This window comes from Crocuta crocuta, unplaced genomic scaffold, assembly GCF_008692635.1.
Source record: "Crocuta crocuta isolate KB4526 unplaced genomic scaffold, BGI_CrCroc_1.0 scaffold130, whole genome shotgun sequence".
NCBI lineage: Eukaryota > Metazoa > Chordata > Mammalia > Carnivora > Hyaenidae > Crocuta > Crocuta crocuta.
In genome coordinates this window covers 14056288-14082101 of record NW_027527920.1, presented here as the reverse complement: position 1 = coordinate 14082101, position 25814 = coordinate 14056288, and the positions used below count along the sequence as shown (strand labels likewise).

The window sequence follows — 25814 nt, the reverse complement described above, 5'->3', positions numbered from 1 at the left end:
TTAGCAATATAATAAGTGGGAAAAATAAGTATCAAAATATTGCATGGCATAATGTCTTTTGTAAAAGTTAAATTCAACTAAAACATGCATACACATACTTTTAGGAAATATGCATGCTAGGGGAACCTGGGTGGCTCAGTTGGTTAAGCATCTGGCTTTTGATTTTGGCTCAGGTCATGATCTCACAGTTGGAGAGATGGAGCCCCATGTCAGGCTCTGCTCTGGGAGTACAGATGGAGCCTGCTTGGGATTCTCTCTCACTCCCTCTCTCTCTGCTCTTTCCCCACTCACATTCCCCCTCTCTCACTCTTGATGACACAGGATTCAAAGTGCTTACTTTCATGGGAGCCATTATTAAAAACAATTAACAGAGCAAATTGAGCCATGCTTGGACCAGTGATGGGAGTGTACTATGAAACGAGGAAGAGATCCAAAATAATAACAATAATAAAAGTTTTAATCACAAGAAGTTCAGTAAAAGATTTACGTGGATGTTCTCCAAGTGTGTAACTGGTATGTCTGATCTACTCTGGGGGCTCTGGAAAGGCTTCCTTAAGGAAGTGACTTGTGTGCTTAGCTCTGAGGGATGAATGGTAAGTAACCATGTGAAGAGGTCAGGGAAGAACATTCCAGACGGAGAACAGCACGAGTCAGACCTTGAAGTGGGAAGGGGTGAGGGAAGCCCTGGAATGTAATCAGTATGACTAGATGAAGTGGGGAGAAGGGACAGAGATGTGTGAGATGATGCCGGAAGTTAGATGGATAGGGAGCATCCTTTTTGGGGCATTTTAAAGGATTTTTGGTCGGTATTCTAAAACAGTAGCAAGTTAAATAAACAGCAGGAATTTATACAGATACAGAATTGTATTTAGTTTGCTTTTTTTTTTTCTGAAACTTTGTTTCTTTGGGGTTAATACCTAGATTGAAAGGTACATAGAAATATATTTATGTTTCAGAATTTGGGGTATACCCTGCCAAGTTGCTCTCTAGAAAGTTTGTAAACTGTATTTTTCCACCAGTAGTGTGTGATATAGTTTGATTCTACAAACTTTCTCTAATGTTGAGCATTCACATTCAGAAAAGATTTCCAGTACAGAAGAACAATGGCATAATTATTGCTTAATTGTATATATTGTACTATGAATATTGAAAATATTTAAATGCATATATGCAGTTTTGTCAGATTATTTAAAAAAATTTTTAAAATATTTTAAGTATTTAAGTCAATACTTTAAAAAATTTGTTCCATTAATTTTTTTTCTGTTACTTCCAAAAAGGATTATAGCATTTTAACAAAATGACTGAGCTAAACAAGTTGTTCAACTTTAAGCAAATGTTAGTACCAAGAAATTACTTTTGTTTTTATTTTTTAACAGAGGATATTTATTTTTTTTATTTTTTTAATGTTCATTTATTTTTGAAAAAGGGAGAGATAGAGCATGAGTGGGGGAGGGGCAGAGAGAGAGGGAGACACAGAATCTGAAGCAGGCTGCAGGCTCAGAGCTGTCAGCGAAGAACCTGATGTGGGGCTCGAGCCCATGAACTGTGAGATCATGACCTGAGCTGATTTGGATGCTTAACCAACTGAGCCATCCAGGCGCCCTCCAAGAAATGACTTTAAAAAATTTTTTAAAATGTTTTATTTATTTCTGAGAGAGAAAAAGAGAGGCAGTGTGAGCAGGGGAGGGTCAGAGGGAGAGGGAGACACAGAATCTGAAGCAGGCTCCAGGCTCTGAGCTAGCTGTCAGCGCAGAGCCCGATGCGGGGTTCAAACCCACAGACCATGAGATCATGGCCTGAGCCGATGTCGTACGCTTAACCGACTGAGCCACCCAGGTGCCCCAAGAAATGACTTTTAAAAGGCTAGAATAATTGAGCTAGTAGCTTACTTTCTTCAGAGTCTACAATAAATTAAATTTACCAATTATTTTCTCAATTTGTTCACCATTGTTTCTTGCATCCCATTCCTTCCTCTGGGTGCTCTTTTTTTTTTTTTTTAAGATTTTATTTTTAAGTAATCTCTACACCCATCATGGGGCTCAAACTTACAAGATCAAGTGTCACGGGCTCTACTAACTGAGCCAGCCAGATGCCCCTGGGTGCTCTTTTCTTTTTAATGAAGTACATGATTTAGTGACTCTTTAAGTACGGGTTTGTGGGCAATCCATTTCTTAATCTTTGCGTGTTTAAAACGGTCTCTGTTCTTTATTGTGCCTTTATTCTTGGATGATAAATTATTTTTCCTCAATCCTAAGAAGATGTTTCTGCATCGTCTTCTGTCATCTGTCTTCTTCTGCTAGGTGTCTGCTGTCTTCTGATAAGTACTGTCCTCTGTCAGTGTTACAGCACATCTGTGGTAGGTTACCTGTCTTTAGTCTCTGATAGCTTTTAAGATTTTGTTTATATCATGGGTTATCAGAATTTCGTTATGCCCTGTTTGCTTTTACTTATTCCACTTTGTATTCACGGAACACTTGAAAACTCATGTTTTTCAGTTTTAGAAAACTGTCAGCACTCACATCTCAAATTTATCATTCTATTTCCTTCTTTACGGACTTCTCTATTCCTCTCTCACTTATGTTGGCATCTCTTTATTTGTCCTCATCTCTCACTTATTTTTTCATGTTTAGAATCTCTGTCTTTGCTTCCTTCTGAGTGAGCTCCTTGCTACTGTCTTCTAACTCACTGACTCTATCTTCAGTCATGTCCAGTCTAGAATTTGTCAGGTCTGTGAAGACACTGTGCAGTTTACTTCCAGGATTTTCTGTTTTTCTCTTATCCGCTTGTTCTTCCTTCCTCTCTGTGTGTTTTTGTTTAATAATTTAGAGTTTTCTTTATAGATATTAATCGGTCTTTGATTTTTTTCAGTATCTTAAACATATTTATTTAAAAACTCATTTGATCCAGGTTTTAAAAAAATGTTTATTTATTTTTGAGACAGGGTGGAGAGGGGCAGAGAGAGGGAAACAGAGATCTGAAGCAGGCTTTGCACTCACAGCAGAGAACATGATGCAGGGCTCGAGCTCATGAACCACGAGATCATGACCAGAGCCGAAGTCAACTGCTTAACCAACTGAGCCACCCAGGTGCCCCGGATCCAGGTTTTTGTTTGTTTGTTTTTGTTTGTGTTTTGAGCTTTCTGTAGCGAGTGGGGCCCCACTCAAACCTCTGGTTCCAGTGGCCCTGGTTCCTGGGTTCTGTCACAAGTGTGCTCCTGTGTGCTCCATGAGTGGAGCCGGTTCTTGCCCCTCTTGCCCTGTGGGAACTAAAACTTCTTACGTCTGTTGGATTTCAGGTATAGAGCCCTTCAAGCTCACAGAACCGGCTGTAGCAAAACAGACAGTTTGCTCCATCTTCTGCGCCATTTGTCTTCTTTCTACTTTCCCCTATACGTGTTTTCCCTCCCATTCTTTTCTGTCCTTGTGGATTTATACCTTTTTAAAATTTATCTGGAGTCATCTTGATAGGCTTTCGGGAGGAAGCTAAAATTAGGGCATGTGTTCAGTCCGCCATGTTTAACTGACAGACCCGGTACTAGTTTTAAGTTGCAACATTTTAGTACAAAATGATTAGTAACTCAGTTAAATCTTATTGCTTCTTAGAAAGCCCACAAAGCACTGGCATGCTCTCTAATCTTTATTCATGGCTTATATACTATAGATCAGTATTTTATTTTTTCAAACTTCTAGAGGGGTATAACTTTGTCAGTTAATATGCTATTTTTTTCTTAAATAGTTTATTGTCAAGTTGGTTTCCATAAAATACCCAGTGCTCATCCCGACAGGTGCCCTCCTCCATGCCCATCACCCCCCCTCCACTTCCCCCCACCCCCATCAGCCCTCAGTTTGTTCTCAGCATTCAAGAGTCTCTCATGGTTTGCCTCTCTCCCTCTCTCCAACTATTTTTCCCCTTCTTCTCCCCCATGGTCCTCTGTTAAGTTCCTCCTAATCCACCTATACGTGCAAACATCTGGTATCTGTCCTTCTCTGACTGACTTCTTTCGCTCAGGATAACCCCCTCTAGTTCCATCCATGTTGCTACAAATGGCCAGATTTCATTCTTTCTCATTGCCATTAATATGCTATTTTTGATAATTGGTTGCAAACATTTTATATGACTTCGTGAATGAGATTCTTTTCAGTATCTAAGTCACTTAAGGAACAATTTATAAAGCGGGTTGAGGCCTCAGTGCAGACCCACATCTTAAAGAATTTGTTCCCAGTGCTTTTCAGAAGATTGCAGACTGCTGATTTACTGAAACAGGGACCCATCGCAGGCTCCGTCTTCAGTCTTTGCATTTATAATGGCTTGTTCAGCAAGTTCCCAATCTTCTGAGCTGATTTGTCTGATTTGAGGGATAATGAACAAGAACAAAATGTCAGGTAAAATCTCTATCAATAATAGAAAAAAATATACATGTAAGCTGAATAGGATTTTTATAATGGTGGCATAAGAATCTGTTTTTAAATTTCTGGATTGTGTGGTATGTGTACTGAAGAAAAAAGTTCCCACTATATCCTCATTTAGTATAATTAGTATGTGACACATACTAGCCCTTCTACAAATACTTATGAACTAAAAGAGTGAATTATGGAATGGGGTTCCTACTGTTGCCTCTCTGCTTCTGCTATGTATTGCCTTGAACTTGACCTCACTTTCATGACATTGACTCTAACCCACATTTCTCTAGCTCTGGATTCCCTGTAGTCCAGCCTCATTTCTGCTCCATGGGGACCCCTCGGAAGGATGGTGGGATAGTGCATATTCCATAAAATTGTAACCCATTCCTTGTACATGGCTGTTGATTGAAATGTTTTCCTTGTGGAATTATTTTTCTCATCAGAAAAATTATACATACTTATTGCAGGAAAGTTGTACAATTAGAAAAGAATGAAAACTAAAATAAAAATCACACATAATCTGGAGATAGTTGGTTAATATTTTACATGCTTCCTTCTAAAATTTTAATGACTATATGCATCCAGGTTGAGTCAAGAAAACAGAAACCACTCTAAGTATTTTAGCAGGAAGGGGTTTAATCCAGGAGATTAGAGTTTGCATAGCCATTGACAGATTTAGGGAAGAAAAGTGAAGGAAACTGCTATTGTCTTTCAGGAAAGTCAGGCAAGGAAGAATCACAGAAAGGAGCCATTGAGAATATCAGCTGCCTATAACGTGGGAGTGAGTGATTCACAGGAGTGTTCCTGGAAGTGGCTGTAAGCCTCACATGTGCAGTTTGCCTCATGTCTGTCCACCCCTGCAAGGGGAATATAAGGCCTTCTCTTCCACCTCTCTGTATAAGTGACTGTCACTGGCAGAATCTGAAACAGAACCTAGCTGCCAAGGTTGTTTGGGAAGTACAATTTTTGGGCCTCTGTCCCTTTGTTACAGAGAGCATTCACAAGGAACACAAATGCTCTGTCAGTTGTTTTTAAAAATTTTTTTTAAAATATCTATTTTTGAGACAGACAGAGACCGAGTGCGAGCAGGGGAGGGGTAGAGAGAGAGGAAGACAGAGAATCTGAAGCAGGCCCCAGGCTCCGAGCTGTCAGCACAGAGCCCGACGTGGGACTCAAACTCACGAACCGTGAGATGATAACCTGAGCTGAAGTCAGACGCCCAACCGTCTGAGCCACCCAGGCGCCCCAAAAATGCTGTGTCAGTTCTGAGCAATCGAAATATATAACTCTTTGCCTCTTGTCACCAATCCTCCAATATGTTTCTTCTTTATCTCTCGCCATTAATCATGAATATCTGGCTATTTTTTTATTCTAGGCAGGTATATTGTTTGAACTTCTGCCAACTGTGAGAGTTTCCCTTCTCCCTTGAGATCCACTCTCTAGTGGGCTTTTAAGTGTCACTAGTCTACTTCTGGAAGGTGTCAGCATATTGGCACCTTCCGTAAACCAGGTCTGACTTCTTCCTCCTCTGGTTCACGTGGTCATCAGGAACTCCTCAAGGGCCAAGTGTGTGAGTCAAAGGAAAGTTGGCAAAAGCAAGAGGGTATGCCAGGGGAGTGTGGGCGCACGCAATTTGCTTATGCCTTTGGGACCTATTTAAGTGTGATGTCTATGTTTTCCTTCCCCTTGAAGACGGAGCACTGCTCATATGCCCCCTTTATGGCTTGGTGCTCACGATGGACTGGCCGGATGGCATGGTCACTTAATGTCTCATGCTTGGGTACGCATTTGCTACCAGGGCCCAGTAGCAAGGCAACAGCTACTTCTCAGAGCAGGATAATTGGGTTGGAACAAGGCACACTGAGTTCCGTATTCCTAAGGGGCTTTTCTGTGAATTTCCTATTAGGGTTTGACAGAGGCTTCCCACACAGCTTCTCTGCCCCAGATGCTTTGGGCACCGTTGGCACTGCCAAGCTGGAAGGCCCAAGGGGCAGAGCAGCTTACGTGGCAGCTCGGACCCAGCTTCACTGCCTTCTCGTGCTCTGGACCCCACTCAAAGCTGGCCACCTTAAGGCAATTCGATAAAAGGTTAGGGATAGTACTTTCAAATGTAGAAAGAGTTGCCTTCAAGATCCAACGAAGGCCCAGAGCACTTGGAAGGATGGAGGTGATACTGAGGAGTGACAGGCCATGTCCAGCACACTAAGCCTTCTGTAATTGGGCTCTCACTGCATGTCCAGTTTTGTCCTCATGAGCATCGTAAAGCCTTTGCTGCTTTGATGATTACATCCCTACTGTTATTAAGCAACATCCCTGTGGTTTAACTTAAAACCCATAACAAGGGCAGCTCTCTATATTCATTTGAACCTCTGTGTAAAAGAACGAGTCATAGTAGAGTTTCTTTAAGTGGGGTTGTGCCTTTTAGTATGTCAAGGAGCTTCAGCACTTGTTTTTAAACTTTAATAAGAGTTAGCTTTGTTGTTTGCCTGGACAGATGTGACGCCAGCATAGCCAGGCTCTCTGCAGAGCATAAAACGACTTATGAGGGGCTCCAGCACCTGAACAAAGAACAGCAAGCTGCCAAACTTATCTTGGAAACAAAAATCAAAGACGCAGAGGGGCAGGTATGGCCTATTTCAGGTAGCCTTTTAAAAGTAGATAATTTGTTCTTCGCTAAAGATAACATGGTGATGAGAAACCAGCCGGAGTACCTAGCACATGCGTATCTTTTCCTCACTTCTTTTCCACTGTTTCAGTGCCATGGCCCTTCATGGGTATGACAATCAAAGTGCCAGAGTTTTTGGTACCACCCTAGTTTTAAAGGTTCTTTCCCCTCATTCCTAAAACAGTTAATATATCCCAGAAATTGTAAATTATGGCTCCAAAACTACTTCTTGCATAGGTAAGTGATCAGGCATTCTTTTATATGCCTTGTCCGCATTTTTGGTTCAGGAAACCAAAAACTCATGGTTTGTGCTACTCGTGGTTTGTGGGAAAGGATTCAGAGAAAGCTAGAAGTAGGCTGGCTGGTGAATTTTAGAGTACTCCACCTTGAAACACAGATCCGTTTCATAAAGCAAAACTTTTGGCATTTCACCGTCTGCTTTTTGGCCACTTAAAAGTTTCCTTTGGCCATAAAGGGGCCTGTCTTCTAGGATTTGCTACTATAGTATCTGTCTTACTTGCTATTCTTCACGTAAAGAGGGACCATTCTAGTAAAAAGGGGCATCTGGTCAATTTGCTGAAGTAAAAATACTTGTGTTCAAAATATATTCAGTAAAGATCTAAATCTACTTATGTGAAGGACACAGATATAAAGCCACAAAAAACCCACAATAAAACAAAAGTCCAATAATTTTTTTTCAGAGAATAAGGAGAGAATTACGACATCAGAAAATAAAGCTCAAGAGATACCAAGCCTCCCAGTAGCTGAGCCAAGTAAGATACGAATAGAAATCTATAGGAGGAGACATACTTTTTCTTTGTTCTGGATCTAATTAATACTTGTCCCATGAATCTGTAAGTGAGGAACATTGAACATCCTGAAGAAACTAAAGACATTTCCTATAGGACTAGTTTCTATTACATTTTAATAGAAAGACAAGGGAAAGGGGTGAGTGCTGGGTACAAGAAGTAGGAGGGATGTAATTTACAAATTATATTTTCTAGTGACTTGACTTGATACGGAGGTAAATCTGAGACCTTAAAGGATTTTGTAAGTGACAAGAGCTCCATTCTCTATGACTAGCAGCCACATTAATGGTAGAAATTCCAAAGTAAACATAACTATATTTTGTGCTAGCAGGTGGAAGTAGTGGGCCTGGGAAGGAACTCGTCTTGCTCATCAGAGAACTATACAGTTAAGTACTCGGAGCGTAATGAATGTTGGCATCGCTCCTGATCTTGATTTCTGATGAGCGCGTATGTTAGAAAATGGAAGTGGAAAGATGAGGTGAACTCCTAAAAGAATATATTAAACTATATTGAATCTTAATGTCATTGACTAGAATATATAGCTTACTAAATGTGATCTGAAATTACCTCTGCAAAGATTAGATGTGATATTACAAGCAAAGTTTCTTTCCCAGATTTCCCAGCTTTTGAACAGAGTGGACTTGTCCATCTCAGAGCAAAGCACCAAACTGAAGATGTCCCACAGGGACAGTAACCACCAGCTGCAGCTTTTGGATACAAAGTAAGTAGGCAACTTATAAATTTTTTTTTTTGGTTCAAGTTCTTGATAACCCTATTCAGTAGTACAATTTTCCCCCTTCGTTTTTATTGCACAAAACAAGAATGGAAGTTAAGAGGAAACGTTTCCTTGTAGCATGTTGCCACTTTGCATTCCTTATTATTGTTTTTAGTAGTTGGGTTATTATCTATCTATTCATCCAATAGATATATAGTAAGCACTGGCCTAGGTGCTAAGGATCCAGAAATAAAGAAAAACAGACTCTGTTCCTATCCTTGTGGAGTTTATAGTCTAGGGAGTTGATGAGCATTAATCAAATAGTGACTTGAGTGAGTGTATGTCTTATTATTACTAATGGTTATAATTGCTTTGAAGAAAAGGTACATTGTTGTGGTAGGCTGGAAAATGGTCCCTCAAGGATCAGCATGGCCTAATCCCTATGAATGTTACCTTATATGGCAAAAAGGGACTTTGCAGATGTGATTGAGGATTTTAAGATGGGTAGGTTACCCTGGATCACCTGGTAGACCCCATGTAATCCCTAGAGTGTCTGTAAGGGAGAGGCAGAAGGGTCAGAGTCATCAGAGATCATATGATAATGGAAGAAGAGACTGGAGCGATGCACTGTGAGGATAAGGAAGGGGCCACAAACCATGAAATACAGGCAGCCACTAGAAGCTGAAAAAGGCAAAGCCATGATTCTCCTCTGAGAGTTTCTGGAAGGAACCACTTCTGCTCACATCTCAATTTTAGTCCAGTGAAACTGATTTTAGACCTCTGACCTCCAGAACTATGAAGGAATAAACGTGTTGTTTTAAGCCATCAAGTCTGTGGCAGTTTGTCACCACAGCCACAGGAAGCTAACACAGTGGTGCTCTGAGGCCTGGTGGTAGGGCCCTCCTTCCTGAGGAGGGGGTGTTTGAAGTAAGAGCTGAAGAAGAAATGGAATTCACTAGGTGAAGAGTGAGGTAAGAACATATGGAATGGAGGAGTGTAGCATCCAGGAAGCTGCAAGATGGCGAAGGTGGCTGGAAGAGGGATGGAGGGGACGTGAGGGCTGGGGAGGAGGCAGGCTGGCAGCAGGGCCACGTAGATCACATGCAGGGGTGTTGTCTCTGGCTTTAGTGCAGTAAGGATAGCCGCTGGAGGGTTTGAGGCAGATGGACAATATAATAAGATTTATAGATTATTCTTAAATGGCCTTGGTGGCAATCAGAAAATGGTGGGGCACCCGGGTAGCTCAGTTGGCTGAGTGTCTAACTTGGGCTCAGGTCATGATCTTGAACTCCGGTTCAAGAGTTCAAGCCCTATTTCGGGCTCTCTGCTGTCAGTGTAGAGCCTGCTTCCAATCCTCTGTCCCTCTCTCTCTGTGCCTGTCCCTTGCTTATGTATTCTGTCTCTCACTTTCTCTCTCTCTCTCTCTTTCTTTCAAAAATAAGTAAAAACATTAAAAAAAAAAAAAAAGAAAAGAAAATGAATCAAAAGGGGCCAAAGCATGGGTCGCCTGGATGGCTCAGTTGGTTAAGCATCCGACTTCAGCTCAGGTCATGATCTCGCGCTCCATGAGTTCGAGCCCCATTTTGGGCTCTGTGTTGACAGCGCACAGCCGGAAAGCTGCTTCAGATCCTGTGTCTCCCTCTCTCTCTGCCTCTCCCCTGCTCACGCTCTGTCTCTCTCTCTCTCTCAAAAATAAATAAAGATTAAAAAAATTTTTTAAAAAAGGGGGGAGCCAAAGCAGAGATGAAGACATCATCAGGTGGGGACATTGCTGCAGTACTATAGGTGGGAGAGGTGTGCAACTAACTATCCAGTCCACACCCTGTGTTGTGTTGTCCTTTCCCATTTTGTTATAGTAACACTTTAAACTTTACTTGCCCACAATGAAACTCATCATCTGCCCTTCTGCTCAGTCACAAAACCATACATCTTTTCCCATCAGGAATCTTCATGAGCTTGGCATTTTCCTGCCAAAGCCGAGCCAGTTGTCACTATATGTGTCTCTGTGTGCGTGTACATATATTTGACTTAATATGTTTTTTAACAATGATTTCAGTATAGAACTTTGTTAGAGACTTGTGGAGTTTTTAAATTAATCATTCTCCTGGTTCTTATATCTTATCACCATATTTAATGCTGTGTCAGGGTTGTTGCTGAGTTAACAGGAATTCTCTTATGACAAGCATGTTTCTTTTTCCTCTAATTATCTGTATTATATAATCGTTGAGTTATGTCACCACTCCTCATAGATCCTACATGCTTGCCAAGTACAGAAAAATCTCTTCAATCCTCTTCCTTCCATCACAGAGGAAAAAATAAACATGTTGGTATTTTTTGCTATGTAAATTACTTCCTTAGGAGATATTATAAGTCAACAGACACGAACATCTTTATTTTTCTTCCTACAGTTTAAAGTCTAGAAGTCTAGACACAAATGCTCTTCATAGGGGACAGGGGACAAAGCCTGGGGCAGAATGTCAGGTTGGGTATACAAAGGGAAAACCCTGGTTGGGTGAACTAGGGAAAAAGCCCCTTCCACAAAGAGAGCCTAAGGAATCTCACCTGTCTAAATCTTGGCTCTGAGTAGAAGGATAGAAGATATTCCTCGAAAATTCAAGACTACAATATAGCCTTTATTTTATTTTACTTATTTTTTTAAAGTAAGCTGTATACCCAGCATAGGGCTTGAACCCATGACCCTGAGATCTACTGACTGAACCAGCCATGTGCCCTTACAATACAGTCTTTATATAGATTTAGAGCTAGAATTCACCTTAATTTAATCTTAGAATGATTTTTTTTTTTTTTTGGTGGTGGCCTAAGAGGCATGGTGGCCTAAGAGGCATGGTAGAAGGAATGTAAATGCCCAGTCCTCAAGGCTTCCTACAAGTAGACTTAGTTCTAAGGAGCATGAATGTATAATCAAAAATTGTAAAACAATAGAAAGAAAAAAGTCACATATGTGATGGAGTCAAGAGAAACAGAGAAAAGCAGAATCAGATGTCTAAATACTGCATATATAGGAATTATTGGATAAAATAAGTATCCATATACGTACATACATTCGTACATGATGTATACGTATGTGTGAGTATTCACACACACACACACACACACACACACTTGGAAAGTATGACTAAGGAATGAGAGATTATCAAAAATGATCAGTCAGAATTGAAAACAACCAAATACAACTTATAGAAAATATAATAATCAAAAATAAAAGCTGTAACCTCTAGCCCCACCTGACTGGGGAGCCTGAATAGTGACCCCAGACGACCTTGGAACCCCCAACGTTACTTCCTGGTTGCAAAGCCCTGCTTACAGCTTTGCTTACCAAGTGGAGCTCACCTGCTTCCGCTTACTTGTTGAGTACTGCCTGCACCTGGCCCAAGCAGGGAACCCAGCCAGTAACCCTTCCCCAGTACAGAAGCCCAGGCAGTGATTCTGCCTGTTCTCAAAACCCAGCCACCAGCCTCACCCAACTGTGAGGTACAGCGACGGGTGCCACCTGGCCAGGAAGCCTGGCCAGGAACCTCATTCAACAGAGCAGCACAACCAGCAGCCTGCCCGATCATGGAGCTAGCCTAAGGCCGTGTCTAATCTTGAAGCCAGCTGAACTTGGAGGCTAGCCAGTAGTAACAATTGACTGGGAAGCATAGCTTGGGGGTCCCACTCGATTGGGTGCAATTGTAGAGCCCAGCCTGCAGCCCTTAATCATGGAGGCCAGACAGCAGCACTGCCCAGCCAGGGAACACAGTCTGAGACCTTAGCTGACCAGAGGTAATTGCCCAGTGCAGTTAGTGGCTCTGTTTGATTGTGCAGCCTAGCCCAGCAGCCCCACATGGCCAGGGAGCCCAGCCAGGAGCCCTGCTTGAATGCAGAGCCTAGCTCGTAGGCCCATCTGACTGGGGAGCCAAGCCAGTGATTCCCCATCCCCCGACCTCAGAGCATAGGCAGAAGCCCTGCCCAACTAGAAACCTAACAGACATATACAGAACTTCCCATCCAACAGTAGCAGAGTACAAATTCCTCTTAAGTGTAAACAGATTATTCTCCAGGATAGATCATATGTTAGGTTACAAAACAAGTCTTAATAAATTAAAGAAGATCAGAATCATATCAAGTACCTTTTCTGACCACAATAGCATGAAACTAGAAATCAATAATGGGAGGAAACTTGGAAAATTCACAAATATGTGGAAATTAAACCACATATTCCTGAACAGATGGGCCAAAGAAGATCAAAAGGGAAATTTAGAAAATCTTTAAATAAATGAAAATGGAAACACAAAGTATCAAAACTTGTGGAATGTAGCCAGAGCAGTTTTATGAGGAAAGCTTACAATACTAAATGCCTACATTAAGAAAAAAGAAAGATCTTGAATAAACAGCCTAACTTTATATCTCAAGGAATTAGAAAAAGAAGAACAAACCAAGCACCACAATAACAGAAGGAAGGAAATAATAAAGATTAGCCCAAAAATAAATAGAGCATAGAAAACAGTAGAAAAACAATGGAAGGGGTGCCTGGATGTCATAGTCAGTTAAGTGTCCGATTCTTGAGCTCGGCTTAGGTCATGATCTCACAGTTTGTGAGTTCCCGCCAGGTTCCGGCGCTGATGGTGCAGAACCTGCTTGGGATTCTGTCTCTCCCTCTCTCTGCCCCTCCCTAGCTTGTGCTCTCTCTCTCTCTCTCTCTCTTTCTCCTCTCAAAATAAGTAAATAAACTTTTCTAAAAAGTTTAATTATTAAAAAAAATGGGAAAATTAACAAAACTAATTGTTGGGGATTTTTTGAAAGATAAACCACATTGGCAAAACTTTAGGTAGACTAACCAAGAAAAAAAAGAGGACTCAAATAAAATTATAAATGAAATAGGAGTCATTATAACTGGTACCACATAAGAGATTACTATAAACCATCATATGCCAACAAATTGGATAACTGGAAGAAATGGATAAATTCTTGGAAACATACAACCTATCAAGACTGAATCAGGAAGAAATAGAAAATCTGTACAGACCAACAACAAGTAAGGAGATTGAATCAGTCATCAGACACTTCCCAACAAAGAAAAGCCCAGGACCAGATGGCTTCATGGATGAATTCTACCAAAATTTAAAGAAAATTAATGCCAATAGTTCTCAAATCCCTCCAAAAATTAAAGAGGAGGGAACACTTCCAAGATCATTTTATAAATCCAGCATCACCCTGATACCAAAGACAGGCCAACATGCCTGATGAACATAGATGTAAACATTCTTAACAAAATGGTAGCAAACCAAATTCAACAGCAGGTTTAAAGGATCATACACCATGAGCGAATGGAATTTATCCCAGGAATGCAAGGATGGTTTGATATATGCAAATTAATAAATATGATATACCACATTAACAGAACAAAGGATAAAATATCATATGATTATATCAATATGGAAAAAAGCATTTGAAAAAATTTGATACCCTTTTCTTGATAAAGACTCAACAAATTGGGTATAAAAGGAATGTATCCCAACATAATAAAGGCCATATATGACAAACCCACAGCTAACATCTACTTAGCAGTGAAAAGCTGAAAGTTGCTCCTCTAAAAGCAGGAACAAGATGAGGGTGTATACTCTCTCCACTTCTATTCAACACAGTACTGGAGCTCCTAGCCAGGGCACTTAGGCAAGAATAAAGAATAAAAGCACTCCAAATCAGAAAAACAGAAGTAAAACTATTCCTCTTTGCAGATGGTATGATCTTATATAGAGAAACTCTAAAGACTACATCAGAACACTGTTAGAATAAGTGAATGCATTAAAGTTGCAGCATCTATGGTCAGTCTTCCTGGTCAGGCAGGGCTGTAGGCTGAGCTCCACAGCTAGGTGGGGCTGCTGGCTTTTGCTTCCTGTCCAGGCAGCTGTGACCCATTGCCCAGCCTGGTCATTTGGCCATACCTAGCTGCAAGAGAGGCTGGGAAATGTAGTCTCTGGCCAGACAGCCATGTACCCAGCTCACAATTGAGGATTTCTTTTTTTTAAAAACAATTTTTTATTATTTTATTTTATTTTATTTTATTTGAGAGAGAGAATGAGTGGGAGAGAGGGGCAGCAGGGTAGGGAGAGAGAGACAGACAGACAGACAGATAGACAGAGAGAATCTCAAGCAGGCTCCATGATCAGTATGGAGCATGACATGGGGCTTGATACTATGACTCTGGGATCATGACCTGAGCTGAAATCAAGAGCCAAATGCTCAACTGACTGAGGCACCCAGGCGCCCCTCTTTGAGGATTTCTTAATAGGAGAGAAAAGGAAAACATATAGCAGATAATTTAGGGTCTTCTACCACAGTTTCCATTTTATTATCACTATTATTATTTAAGTCATATGTTCTCTCTGCTTTCATTCTATTTCATAATAGAAATAATACAAAAGTAATGAAGAGGAGGTAGCAAGTGTGGAGTGTAATTTTAATGTATTTGGAAAAGACAAGGACCAGAGGAATGGAGGGTAGGGTGTTTTTTTTTTCTTTCAATTTTCTTTTTGGTTAAAATTAGGAAATATCTGTATTGGGCAAGAGCAATTTTGAGAACATTTGAGAGAAGTGGGGCCAGGTTCCAGTCCTGGGAGATGACAGGGAGAGGGAGGAAGAGCCCAGGAAAAAAGAGAAGACTGGAAGGGTGCCAAGATATTGTGTCCTCTGAGCCAGGAGCACTGGGGACCCTCTGAAGGCAAAGAGCACCTGGTGTGGCTATGTGTCACTGTGTGACACCTCAACACCCACCCCATGAGCTCTTCACCAGTAGGAAGTATTAGCAGGTGCTTGTCTGTTGTATCTTCCTTCCCGGCACCCCACCCCTGATTTAGTGCTAAGGACAATTCTAAGGAAAGGTAAGCTTGTAATTCTGAGGGAGCCGAGGTTAATGTTGACATATTTATGAGAAATTTGATAGCCAGAGACTGAGGTTGTGTGATGTAATTTAAAAAAATTTTTTTACATCTAACTTACTAATTTTCTTATTTTAGATTTAAAGGTACGATTGAGGAGCTCAGTAATGAGATTTTATCTGCACGGAATTGGTTGCAACAGGAACAAGAACGGATAGAAAAAGAACTTTTACAGAAAATCGATCAGCTTTCCTTGGTTGTTAAGGAAAACAGTGTAGGTATTGATGTTTGGCACACTACAGTGAAGTTATTCAGTGGGGGCCTGCAATGTTTATGAATAATCCCTAGCAACTAGCATTGATTTATTCAGCACCACATTATGTTGTTCAGTTGTTTCTTACCTTAGAATCCTTTCTTCGTACTCCTTATAAAGAGAGCACTTGGACTTGTTTTGGTTAATAAAGGCTAAATCGAAAATTTTAGTACTTTCAGCTAAGATGAATTTATGTCAAGACTTTGGCGAACCCAACTGTCCACCTGCATTTCTAAATAAAACTAACAGCTACTAACTTTATCCTAGTTTGGTTTAATTTCATCTTCTGGAAAACACAGCGTTGAGCAGGTTTGTCCCGCTAGGCCCCGCCAGCACACTGTAACCACAGTACACGCAGTCACGGCACAACACGTCAACAAAATCTACTGTTTTCGTCTCCATTTTCCTTCTCTTTCTACCCCGCTCTCCCCTAGAACTCAGGTTTGCAGAACTGCTCCAAAAAACTGTCAAGAAAGCCTTGCATGTAGTCTTCAAAGTCAGTAGGCTCTGAAACTGGTATTTGGCAGGCAAACTTTTTTTTTGGTTTGGTTGTTAAGCCAGACCCTCTTCGTCTCCCTTCTCTTCACTTGCACTGCTTCCTGCTGTTGGACTTTGATGGAGCAGAAGCGTCTGGTGCAGTCTGCATCTCTCACTCTGCTGGCTCTCCGTGCGGAGCTGCTGAATTGCAGACCGCACTGTACCACATCAGGAGAGCTAGGTCATGCAGTAACCCACTGACGGCTCAGTGTGTTGGCCTCCAAGGCTCACCTGCAGATTCAGGTTCCCGTAAAAACCAAGCATGCTGGAAAGAAAAGGAAAGAGAATATTTAATATATTAAATATTTCTTTAAGTGCTCCCCCATAGATTATCACACCTACTGATTGATGTGCTTAGATGCATACTACTACATTTGTAGGCTTCTGTGTCTTTGGATCACTGTTCACTTTTACATGTGGATTGGTTAATAACTAGTAGCAAACCCCAGGATAATGGTAGCTTTGATAAGATAGCATCTTATTTCTCTTTCACATAAAAGATGTCTGGGTGTAGGGAATGCAGCTCTGACGTAGTAGCTTATTAGTCCTCAGCAACCCAGGATCCCTGTGGCTTAACTCTGCCAATTCTAGAGAGTGACCTTTGTTCTCATAGTTCAAGATGATGGCTAGTGCTTTAGCCATCTGAATTCCAGGAACAGAAGGAAAAAGGAAGGAGTGAGCTGCTTTTTATGCCTCAGCTGCTTTTTAGCTTTTCCTAGAAGCTGCCACATACATCTCGTTGGCCAGAACTTAACCTTATGGCTGCACTAAACTCAGGGGACCATAGAAAATGTGGGTGAGCTACCCCCAGATAAAAATCAGGGGTCTGTTAGGAAACAGGGGAGAATGGATGTCTGAGTGAGCAACAAGCCACCTTGGCGATTCTGTTCCCTGCAGATTGTTGTTAAATGGTACTAGGACTGCTGCGAGTGGAGTATAGACTTTGCTTTTGGAGTAATCAGGTGCAATTCTTATCACGGATCTCAGGGAGCCAGTGAAAGGGACGTGGAGAAGAAGCTGAGCCAGATGTCAGCCAGACTTGACAAAATAGAAGAGAGTCAGAAGAAGAATATGGAAGTGCAGAGGACAAAACAGGAAGAGGAGAAGGTTCATGGGCGCATCAGCAAGCTGGAGTTACAGATGAATGAGGACATGAAGGAAATGAAGGCAGAAGTTGATGCTGGTAGGCCAAAAAGAAAACAGCTCTCGTGTGTTATTTTCACTGTGATCTGAAAACCAATTAATGAGCATCCCCTGCAACTACCTATGACCCCGCCTGATGGTAATAACGATAAAATGTCCTTAGGTGATTTTCTCAATAGCTGTGCTCTAGTGAACTAAAATGTTGGGTCACTTCCAAGTACATGGAAAGCCACCATGATGGACTGGCAAGCTAATGAAAATTGCTCAGCTTACAACTGATAGGCATTTTCTTTCTTTCTTTCTTTCTTTCTTTCTTTCTTTCTTTCTTTCTTTCTTTCTTTCTTTCTTTCTTTCTTAAGATTTATTTGTTTTTGAGAGACAGAGAGAGACAGCGTGAGCATGGGAGGGTCAGAGAGACAGGGAGACACAGAATCTGAAGCAGGCTCCAAGCTCTGAGCTGCCAGCACCGAGCCTGACATGGGGCTCAAACGCACAGACTGTGAGATCATGCCCTGAGATGAAGTCGGACGCTTAACCAACTGAGCCACCCAGGCGCCCCTGATCTGCATTTTCTTTAATGCCATCTGAGGGTTCTTCTCTGTTTATAGCCACTGTCAGTGTGTCTCAGAAATAAACACGTATCTTTGAGGGACTTTTGAAGCCTTCTTTTATTACTGCTGGCAGTATGCTACCACAGCAATAAATGATTTTCTTCCACTCAGAAGTCATCAGGGCCCATTAATTCACACTTGTGTAGAAGGAAGTGTTAAAGCAATATTCCAGGTCTGAAGTACTGTTGCCTATAAAGGCGGGGCTAGACTTAGTTACGCTGTGAGTTTAGGAGTACAGACCTAGAACCAGTAAGAGAAGTGGAAGTTACCTGAAGACAGATTTTAACTTAACACAAGGCAGAAATGTCTTCAGGTAATGAGTTCTTTTTAAAAAAGACACTGGTGGCTTGTGAGCCTGAGAGATCTTTGTTACCAGAAGTATTCAAGTGGAGGCTGGTTGGGTATGGTCAGGAAAGAGAAGACAGTCCGACAGCATGACAGGGGGGACTGCGTTATCTTCCATCTTCCTCCAATTCCTGATTCCATAATTTCCCTCTCCAGAATCATTCTACTTTGGCCGCATGGGAATACAAGTAGTTAGTTATCCCAAGAATAGTTTTGTTGTTACCACCAAAAGTTTTATTATTTTACTTAAGTAGAAGTCACAATAAAATTTATGAATGGAAGAACTTGTGAAGGTAAAAATGAATTTTCTTTGTCTTTGGGGCTATTAGAATATGGTATATGAATATTTCATCAGTGTTTTTTTTTTAATGTTTATTTATTTTGAGAGTGAGAGAAAACACGAGCGTGGGAGGGGCAGAGAGAGAAGAAGACACAGAATCCAAAGCGGGCTCCAGGCTCCAAGCTGTCAGGACAGAGCCCGACGCAAGGCTCAAACCCACAAACCGCGAGATCGCGACCTTAGCCGAAGTCGGACGCTTAACTGACCGAGCCACCCAGGGTCCCCAGGACCTTCTTAAAAATAAAAATATTTACTTTTTCTTATTCTAAAAACAATATGTTTCTTAATGGAAAATAAGAAAGCACAAAATATTTTTTAAATACTTGTAACTTCTCTCACCCAGCTGTCATCTTTATATAAATCTTTCTATGCATATACCACGTGTATGTGCTTTTTCAAATCGAAGCCCATGCGGATTTGTAACCCACTCTTTTATATGCTGTATCTTTCTATTCAGTAAGAACATTTTTAAAATAAGTACTACTTATTCCTTATATGATATTAACTGTCATATAGAGAAAGATTTTAGAGAAAATTCTAAATTTACTAATGAAGACAGAAGCTTTTAAACATTTATTTAAAAAACCCACAGAAATACAGAATAATATGAAATGCTTTTTTGATAGGGGAATTTTTTTTTTTTGCTTTTTCTTTTTAAATTATTTCAAATTTAGAAAAGCAGTAGCCCCAAAACTCTGTATTATCTTTCATAGAAATTAACCAGTTGTTAACATTTTGAAAATTTGCTTAATCTCGTTGTGTGATGTGACTGTGTGTGTGTGTGTGTGTGTGTGTGTGTAAATATAATTTTTTCCCTAAATAATTTGGGAGTAAGTTGCAGAAGTCATGATGTCTTTTTACTCCTGTATTATTTCAGTCTATATACCCTAAGAACAAGAACATTCTCTTAAATAAATATAATAGAGTCTAATATTGTTGAAAACTTTTTCAGTATTCAGTTTTCAACTTTAACCGTTGTTTCCTTTATAGCAGACCTTTCCTAGTCTAAGTTCTATTCCAGAATCATACAGCATAGTTAGTTATTGTCTTTCTTCCTGTATTTAGTGTCTTAGGTTAGACCAGTTTCTCAGTGATGTTGACATCATGAAAGAATACAGGCCAGTGTTTTGTGGAATGTCAGATTGGGTCTGTTTGCTTCCTCTTAATTAGATTCAGGCTGTGCACTTAAAAAAAATGTTTATTTATTTATTTTGAGAGAAAGAGTGCACGTGCACGTAAGTGGGAAAGGGACAGAGAGAGAGGGTGAGACAGAATCCCAAGCTCATCCCCACAAACCATTAGATCATGACCTGAGCTGAAATAAGAGTTGGACACTTAACCAACTGAGCCATCTAGGCATCCCTCAGCTTGTGCATTTTTGACAGAAATGTCACAGAAGCAGTGTGTCCTTCACTTATCAGGGAACCTTATCAGGGGGCTACCTGATGTTGGTTTCTCCTGCTTTGGTGACGTCAGCTTTGATCCCTTGGTTAAAGTGGTATCTGCCAGGTTTCTCCATTCTAATAGTTCCCTTCTCCCTTTGTAGTTAAAAAGTAATCTGTAGGGAGATACTCCAAAACGATGTTCCCTATCAAACTTGTACTTCATTAGTTTTAGCGTCTATTGATAGCGTTTGTCCAAATCATCTATTACCATATGGTGTAGACTTTGACACACGTTGGTTTTTAATATTAACTCTTGTGAAATTTACCTCTTCTTAAAGGGTTTACAGCCATCTATGAAAGCATAGGATCCCTCAGGCAAGTTCTTGAAGCCAAGATGAAGTTGGACAAGGACCAGCTGCAGAAGCAAATCCAACAAATGCAGAAGCCAGAAGGTCCCATGTGAAGGGGGCTGGGATAAGGACCTCAAACATGGTTTTGCCAGTGGGGCTAGAGCTAGATACCTGTGTAGCCAGGCTGTCACTGCATTCAGGATTGTTCTATTCATGGCGTGCATGTGCCAAGAAATGTGATTTCATGGGTCTAAGCGTTTACCTTGAGTCTCAAAAACACTTTCCTTAAAAGTATTAAATACAGCTTTTACCACTTTATTCCACTTCTCTAAATTCAATGGAATATCCTCCCTGCCCCTGGATTTTGAAAGGCTTTTATCCCCTTCATTTTATGAATGAAAAGACTTAACCTTCCTTCCATGCTTGATGCTCTAGCCAAGACTTACTATTTTGAAAAATGTCATGGTGATTTTTTTAAAAATTAAGAAACTAATGAATTATCACAGGAATGTGTTGCTCCTTACCCTAAATTAAGAGAATGTCCTGGTAGATTAGAATTCAGCCTCTTAGTCCATATTTGGATTTTATGATTGTTATCTGTGCATTTCTTATATGGTTACCTTCTTGTAAATCTTCTGTCTTTTGTAGAGAGAAGGGATTTAACATTTGGAACCCCCCTTCATCATTTACATGATGAAAATAGCCTAAAAATTGATAACTGCCATATACATTGTGGATTAAAATGGGAACTTAAGACAATTATCTAGAAATGCAAGGCACAATATCTACATTGACCACCTAATTAAACCAGGTTTTAATATTGAAAACTTTTTCAATTATCCACAGCCTGTATAGCGATAGCCATATATTTAATAATGGAATGGTGGTTAATAGTCTGTTTCTTGCACAATTAATTGTTTGTTAATCATAATAGAATGTGAGAATTTTTCAGGCTTTATGATCTCCTCTCTAAATGTTTCCAAAATTGGCACAAAGTGCTAAGGTTTATATACACTTATTGTAACTGTATTCTTGTGCCTTGGTTTTACCACGTCAATGCACTGTATCCTATAAAAGTTTTACAGACAAAATAGAAGGCATGATAATACATCAGAATTATGATGTAAAAATGGGATCCTATGTAATTTTTAAATGTTCTAAAAATTTTATCACTGTTAAGACATTAATCATTCAGTATTATTAATGGAATAGAAATTCATACTTTTGTATGGCAGAGAATCAAATTGATATTGCATTTATAACACTGTCAAGAAACTTTCATTCTGAGCAGCTTTGTAGAGGATGGGTGTTTTATTTTCAATCTCCATATTTGATTAGTCATTGAAAATTGGCGCCAGTGAATCTGTTCACCTGCAGATGTAAAACCTGATGGTAAGACACACACTGTCCTAAACTGTGAGGGTGCCCAGGAAAAGGAAGACCATTCTTAAAAATTAAAAAAAAAATGTTTTGTTGTTTGCCAAGGACTCAGGAAAATTAAACATTTTCTATTTTTAGGATAACTCATACATGAATTATATAACTGGCTATTACTGTTTACCCATATAAAATATGCTGCTAAACTACACAGTCTTCTACCTTCTTAGGCTTGACAAAACTTTTTAATTTGGACCTGAGGAATCATCTAAGGAATGTGTCATCCAACACATATTTCCTTATTTTGTCACAAATCTTTGCATCTCTCTCTATAGGAAGACTAGTTCCACTTGACAATGAAAAAAACAAAGATTAAGACTCATTTGCAACCAGAAAGTGAATTTCTTTCTGTGATAGAGGAACCACATTTAGTACAGTTTCCCCTGTTTAAGTGCTAGCTACAGCACAGAGAGTCACTCCCCCTCTGGTGTCTCTCTCCTCTGTGGTCTCTGAGGAGGTGGAGGAGTCAGCACATGTGACATTTGGGAAGAAGGACGGGAGTGGGGATGGGGGCCAGCTGCACTTGGGGTGTGGGGTGACATGAGCAGGTGATGGGTGGCTGTCCGCTGACGTTGCCCCGGCGCTTCCCACGCAGCCGGCCTCATGCCTTGAGCTCTGGCAGGGTCCACCCTGGCCACGTGTTGGAATTATCTGCAGAGGGGATTCAAAAAGCCACTGATGCCCAGGCTGCCCTCCTAGACCGATTAAGCCAGACCCTCTGGGAGGTGGGAGGCAGACATCATCAGTAAGGTGTCCAAGGCCCCTGGGTGAGTCAAAGGCTGCCAAGGTTGTAACCATTGAGCTACAGCGTACTCTTACGACCAAAGTTTAAATGAGGATCAGCTTCCGTGTTCTTTCCTTTACCAGAAATTTGCAATAAAAAGAATAAAATTTCCAAATAAATGTGGTGTATGATTTTTAAATTTAAAAGATTTTTTAGAGTGAGGCAACCTACTGGGAACTGGAAAGTCACGGGGAGCTGCTCCATCTGTGGGCCTCCAAGGCAGAATGATGCCGGCTGGTGGTTCCTGGTGTGTGTGTGCGCCTGTGCTGTGAACTTGGTGTGCGTTCACTCAGTTCATTATGGCGATGAGTTAAGTACTGTTCACTTCTCCGTTTTACAGATGAGAAAAATGGGTCACCTGAAGGTTGGGCAACTTGCCCCAAGTCTCGCAGCTAGTAAGTGGGATCCGTGATTCAAACCAGGCAGCCTCCTTCCATTCATTGGGCACCTAACAAGTACGCCACTGTCCCACCTCTAAAGATACAGCCTTGCTTCCCACATAACTCACTTGCCAGGCCACTGACGGCGTCCCATCTCTACATGACTTTACAGCTCCACCGCCCGAGTCCCTTTGCTTTTAAATGCCCCAGTTCCAAACACCCAAGAGAGGCATCTTACCATCTTCACTTGGGTCTGATATCTTTCTCTGGTTTATCAGGGGAAGCAGTGGAGGTGGGGCCAGTTGGTGCCATAGTACAGTAGGGTCCCAGACGTTTCATCTCCTGTGCTTGGGCCGTCCTAGGCCGTGGGCTGTGGTTTGGAGCACCGGGAGATGAGTTATGTTGGGTGACAGCTGAACAGAAAATGATTCCCTTTAACCTATGGTTATCCCACTCAGCTTTCAGCCTGAAAAAAACCCCACAAACCACTCATGGCATCCTGGAAACTCAATGATAACTGTATGGAGTTCTTCTGTCACTGCCCTCTTGTAGCCGTGTGAACTTAAGTAGTTCTCTTAACCTTTCTGAATCTCAGTTTTCTCATCTGCAGAAGGGAGATCATAATTATGTAAAAGAAGTGACTAGTTTATAATTTTTGAAATGCTGAAGTAGTTAATGCAATCTTGGGTATTAAGTGGTGAAATATATGTGATATGGTAGTGTGACACAGCAGGTAAATGGAGGGCCCATGTTTTGGTTCAGAGCATCCCATTGCCTGCTGGGATCATTTATAGGAAGTGACTCTATCACTCCAAAGAAAGTGATATCCCAGCCTGAGACACAGAAGAGCAGCCTGTATGCAGAGATAAGTAGATAGGATCAGACTGGGTCAGTCTCTGAGTCTGGGGAAGTGCTAGGCAGCACTTCAAGCTAGTTAGTCTCATCCCCAGGGCAGGCATGACTTCCCCAGGACTGAGCCTGGGAGAAGCCACATCCACTGAGGGGCCAGTGTTGAGAGGGCTGGGATGGGTGGCATCAGACCCAGAAGGTGGCAGCTACTCAAGTGTGCATTGATGAATGGATAAGCAAATATATATACAATAGAATACTATGCAGCCATAACAAGAAATTGACACATTAACAGCATGGATGAATCTTGAGGAGGTTTTGTTGAGTGAAATAAGCAAGTCACAAAAGGACAAATGTTGTAGATTTCCACTCAGATGAGGTACATAGAAGAGTCCAATTCATAGAAACAGAGTAGCATGATAGTTGCCAGGGGCTTAGGGGTGGGGTGCAGAATGGGGAGCTAGTATCAGCTGGGTCCAGAGTTTCAGCTGGAGAAAATGAAAACGTTCTGCAGATGATGGTGAGGATGGTTGCAAACAATGTGAATATACTTAGTGACACAGAACTATACTTTTAAAAATGGTTAAACTACTAAAATGTACATATTATCTTATCACAACAAAACAAAGGAGATGGATTCCTTAGCCCTCCAGTTGAGCCTTCAGGTGAGACTGCAGCCCCGGCAGCGTTGATGCAACCTCATGAGAGATAAACCAGAGGTTACCCAGCTAAGCCAGGCCCAGACGTCTGACTTACAGACGCTGTGAGATAATAAATTCTTGTTGTTTTCAATGGCTACATTTTGGGGTAATTTGTTATATGCAGTCATAGATCACTGATGCACTGGCACTGGGTAATCTTGATAGCTGTTTTGTGGAAATGATCCTTGCTTGTGCTACAAATTACATGTTCACATATATAATCTCGTACACTTTCTGAGCAAGACATGATCTTAAAAACTTATATTGAATGGCCTTTTCTAGCTATGTGGCATATATACCATTTAATCTTTGTAATTACCCTACTTGGTGTGTACTATTATTTCCATTTTGTGGATGGAGCAGAGAGAGAAGTTAAACTTTGACTAATACTGCAGTTGACTCTTGACCAACACAGATTTGAACTACACAATCCACTTACACGTGGATTTTTTAATAAATACAGTACAGTACTGTAAATGTATTTTCTCTTCTTTATGGTTTTCTTAATAAAATTTTCTTTTTTCTAGCACACTTTGTTGTAAGAATACAGTATATAATATGTATAAGTTGTAAAATATGTGTTACTTGACTATGTTATCAGTAAGGCTTCTGGTCAACAGTAGGTTGTTGTAGTTTAACAGTAATTGTTAAGTTTTGGGGGAGTCAAAAGTTGTATGCAGACTTCTGACTGTGTAGGGGAGATGGAGGAGTGTTGTTGATGCCCCTAAATCCCCTGCAGTGTTCAAGGGTCAACTGTATACAGAAGTTGAAAATGAAACAAAGGACATAACAGCTAATTGATGGAGGAGCAGGGATTTCAACCCATACTTAACCCATCTTCAAAGTCTAGGCTACCATTTTGCTTCAAGAAAGCCAACACCTATATGTAAGGTGATTTGTTCAATATCTAACAACTGTTCGGAACCAGAATACCGTGTAGCGCGGTGATTCTCAACGTATCCCCAGATAAGAAGCATCATCATGACCTGGAACTGTTAGAAGTGTAAGCTCTCAGCCCCATCCCAGAGCCCTGAACAGGAACTCTGAGATGGACTCAGCAATCTGCTTTGACAAGTCCTGCTAATGATTCTATTGCAAGTTAAATTTGAGACTCGCTGATGGAGAACTGCACTGTAATACACTAGCCCTTAACCCATTTAAGTTTAAATAGA

At 40.9% G+C, this 25814-nt stretch overlaps 1 protein-coding gene across 5 annotated transcripts in view; it reads left to right on the top strand.

Annotated features, from left to right (window-relative positions):
• Window positions 1-25171, top strand: part of FAM81A (family with sequence similarity 81 member A) — a 125592-nt gene extending 100421 nt beyond the window's left edge. For all 5 annotated transcript variants that reach the window (XM_077747839.1, XM_077747848.1, XM_077747829.1 and 2 more), the window contains 5 exons: window positions 6895-7024; window positions 8489-8595; window positions 15606-15741; window positions 17305-17500; window positions 20480-25171. In XM_077747839.1, the coding sequence (XP_077603965.1) occupies window positions 6895-7024; window positions 8489-8595; window positions 15606-15741; window positions 17305-17500; window positions 20480-20604 (694 nt within the window). In that variant the 3' untranslated portion in view covers window positions 20605-25171. The remainder of the gene's footprint in view (window positions 1-6894; window positions 7025-8488; window positions 8596-15605; window positions 15742-17304; window positions 17501-20479) is intronic.
• Window positions 25172-25814: the final 643 nt, after the last annotated feature.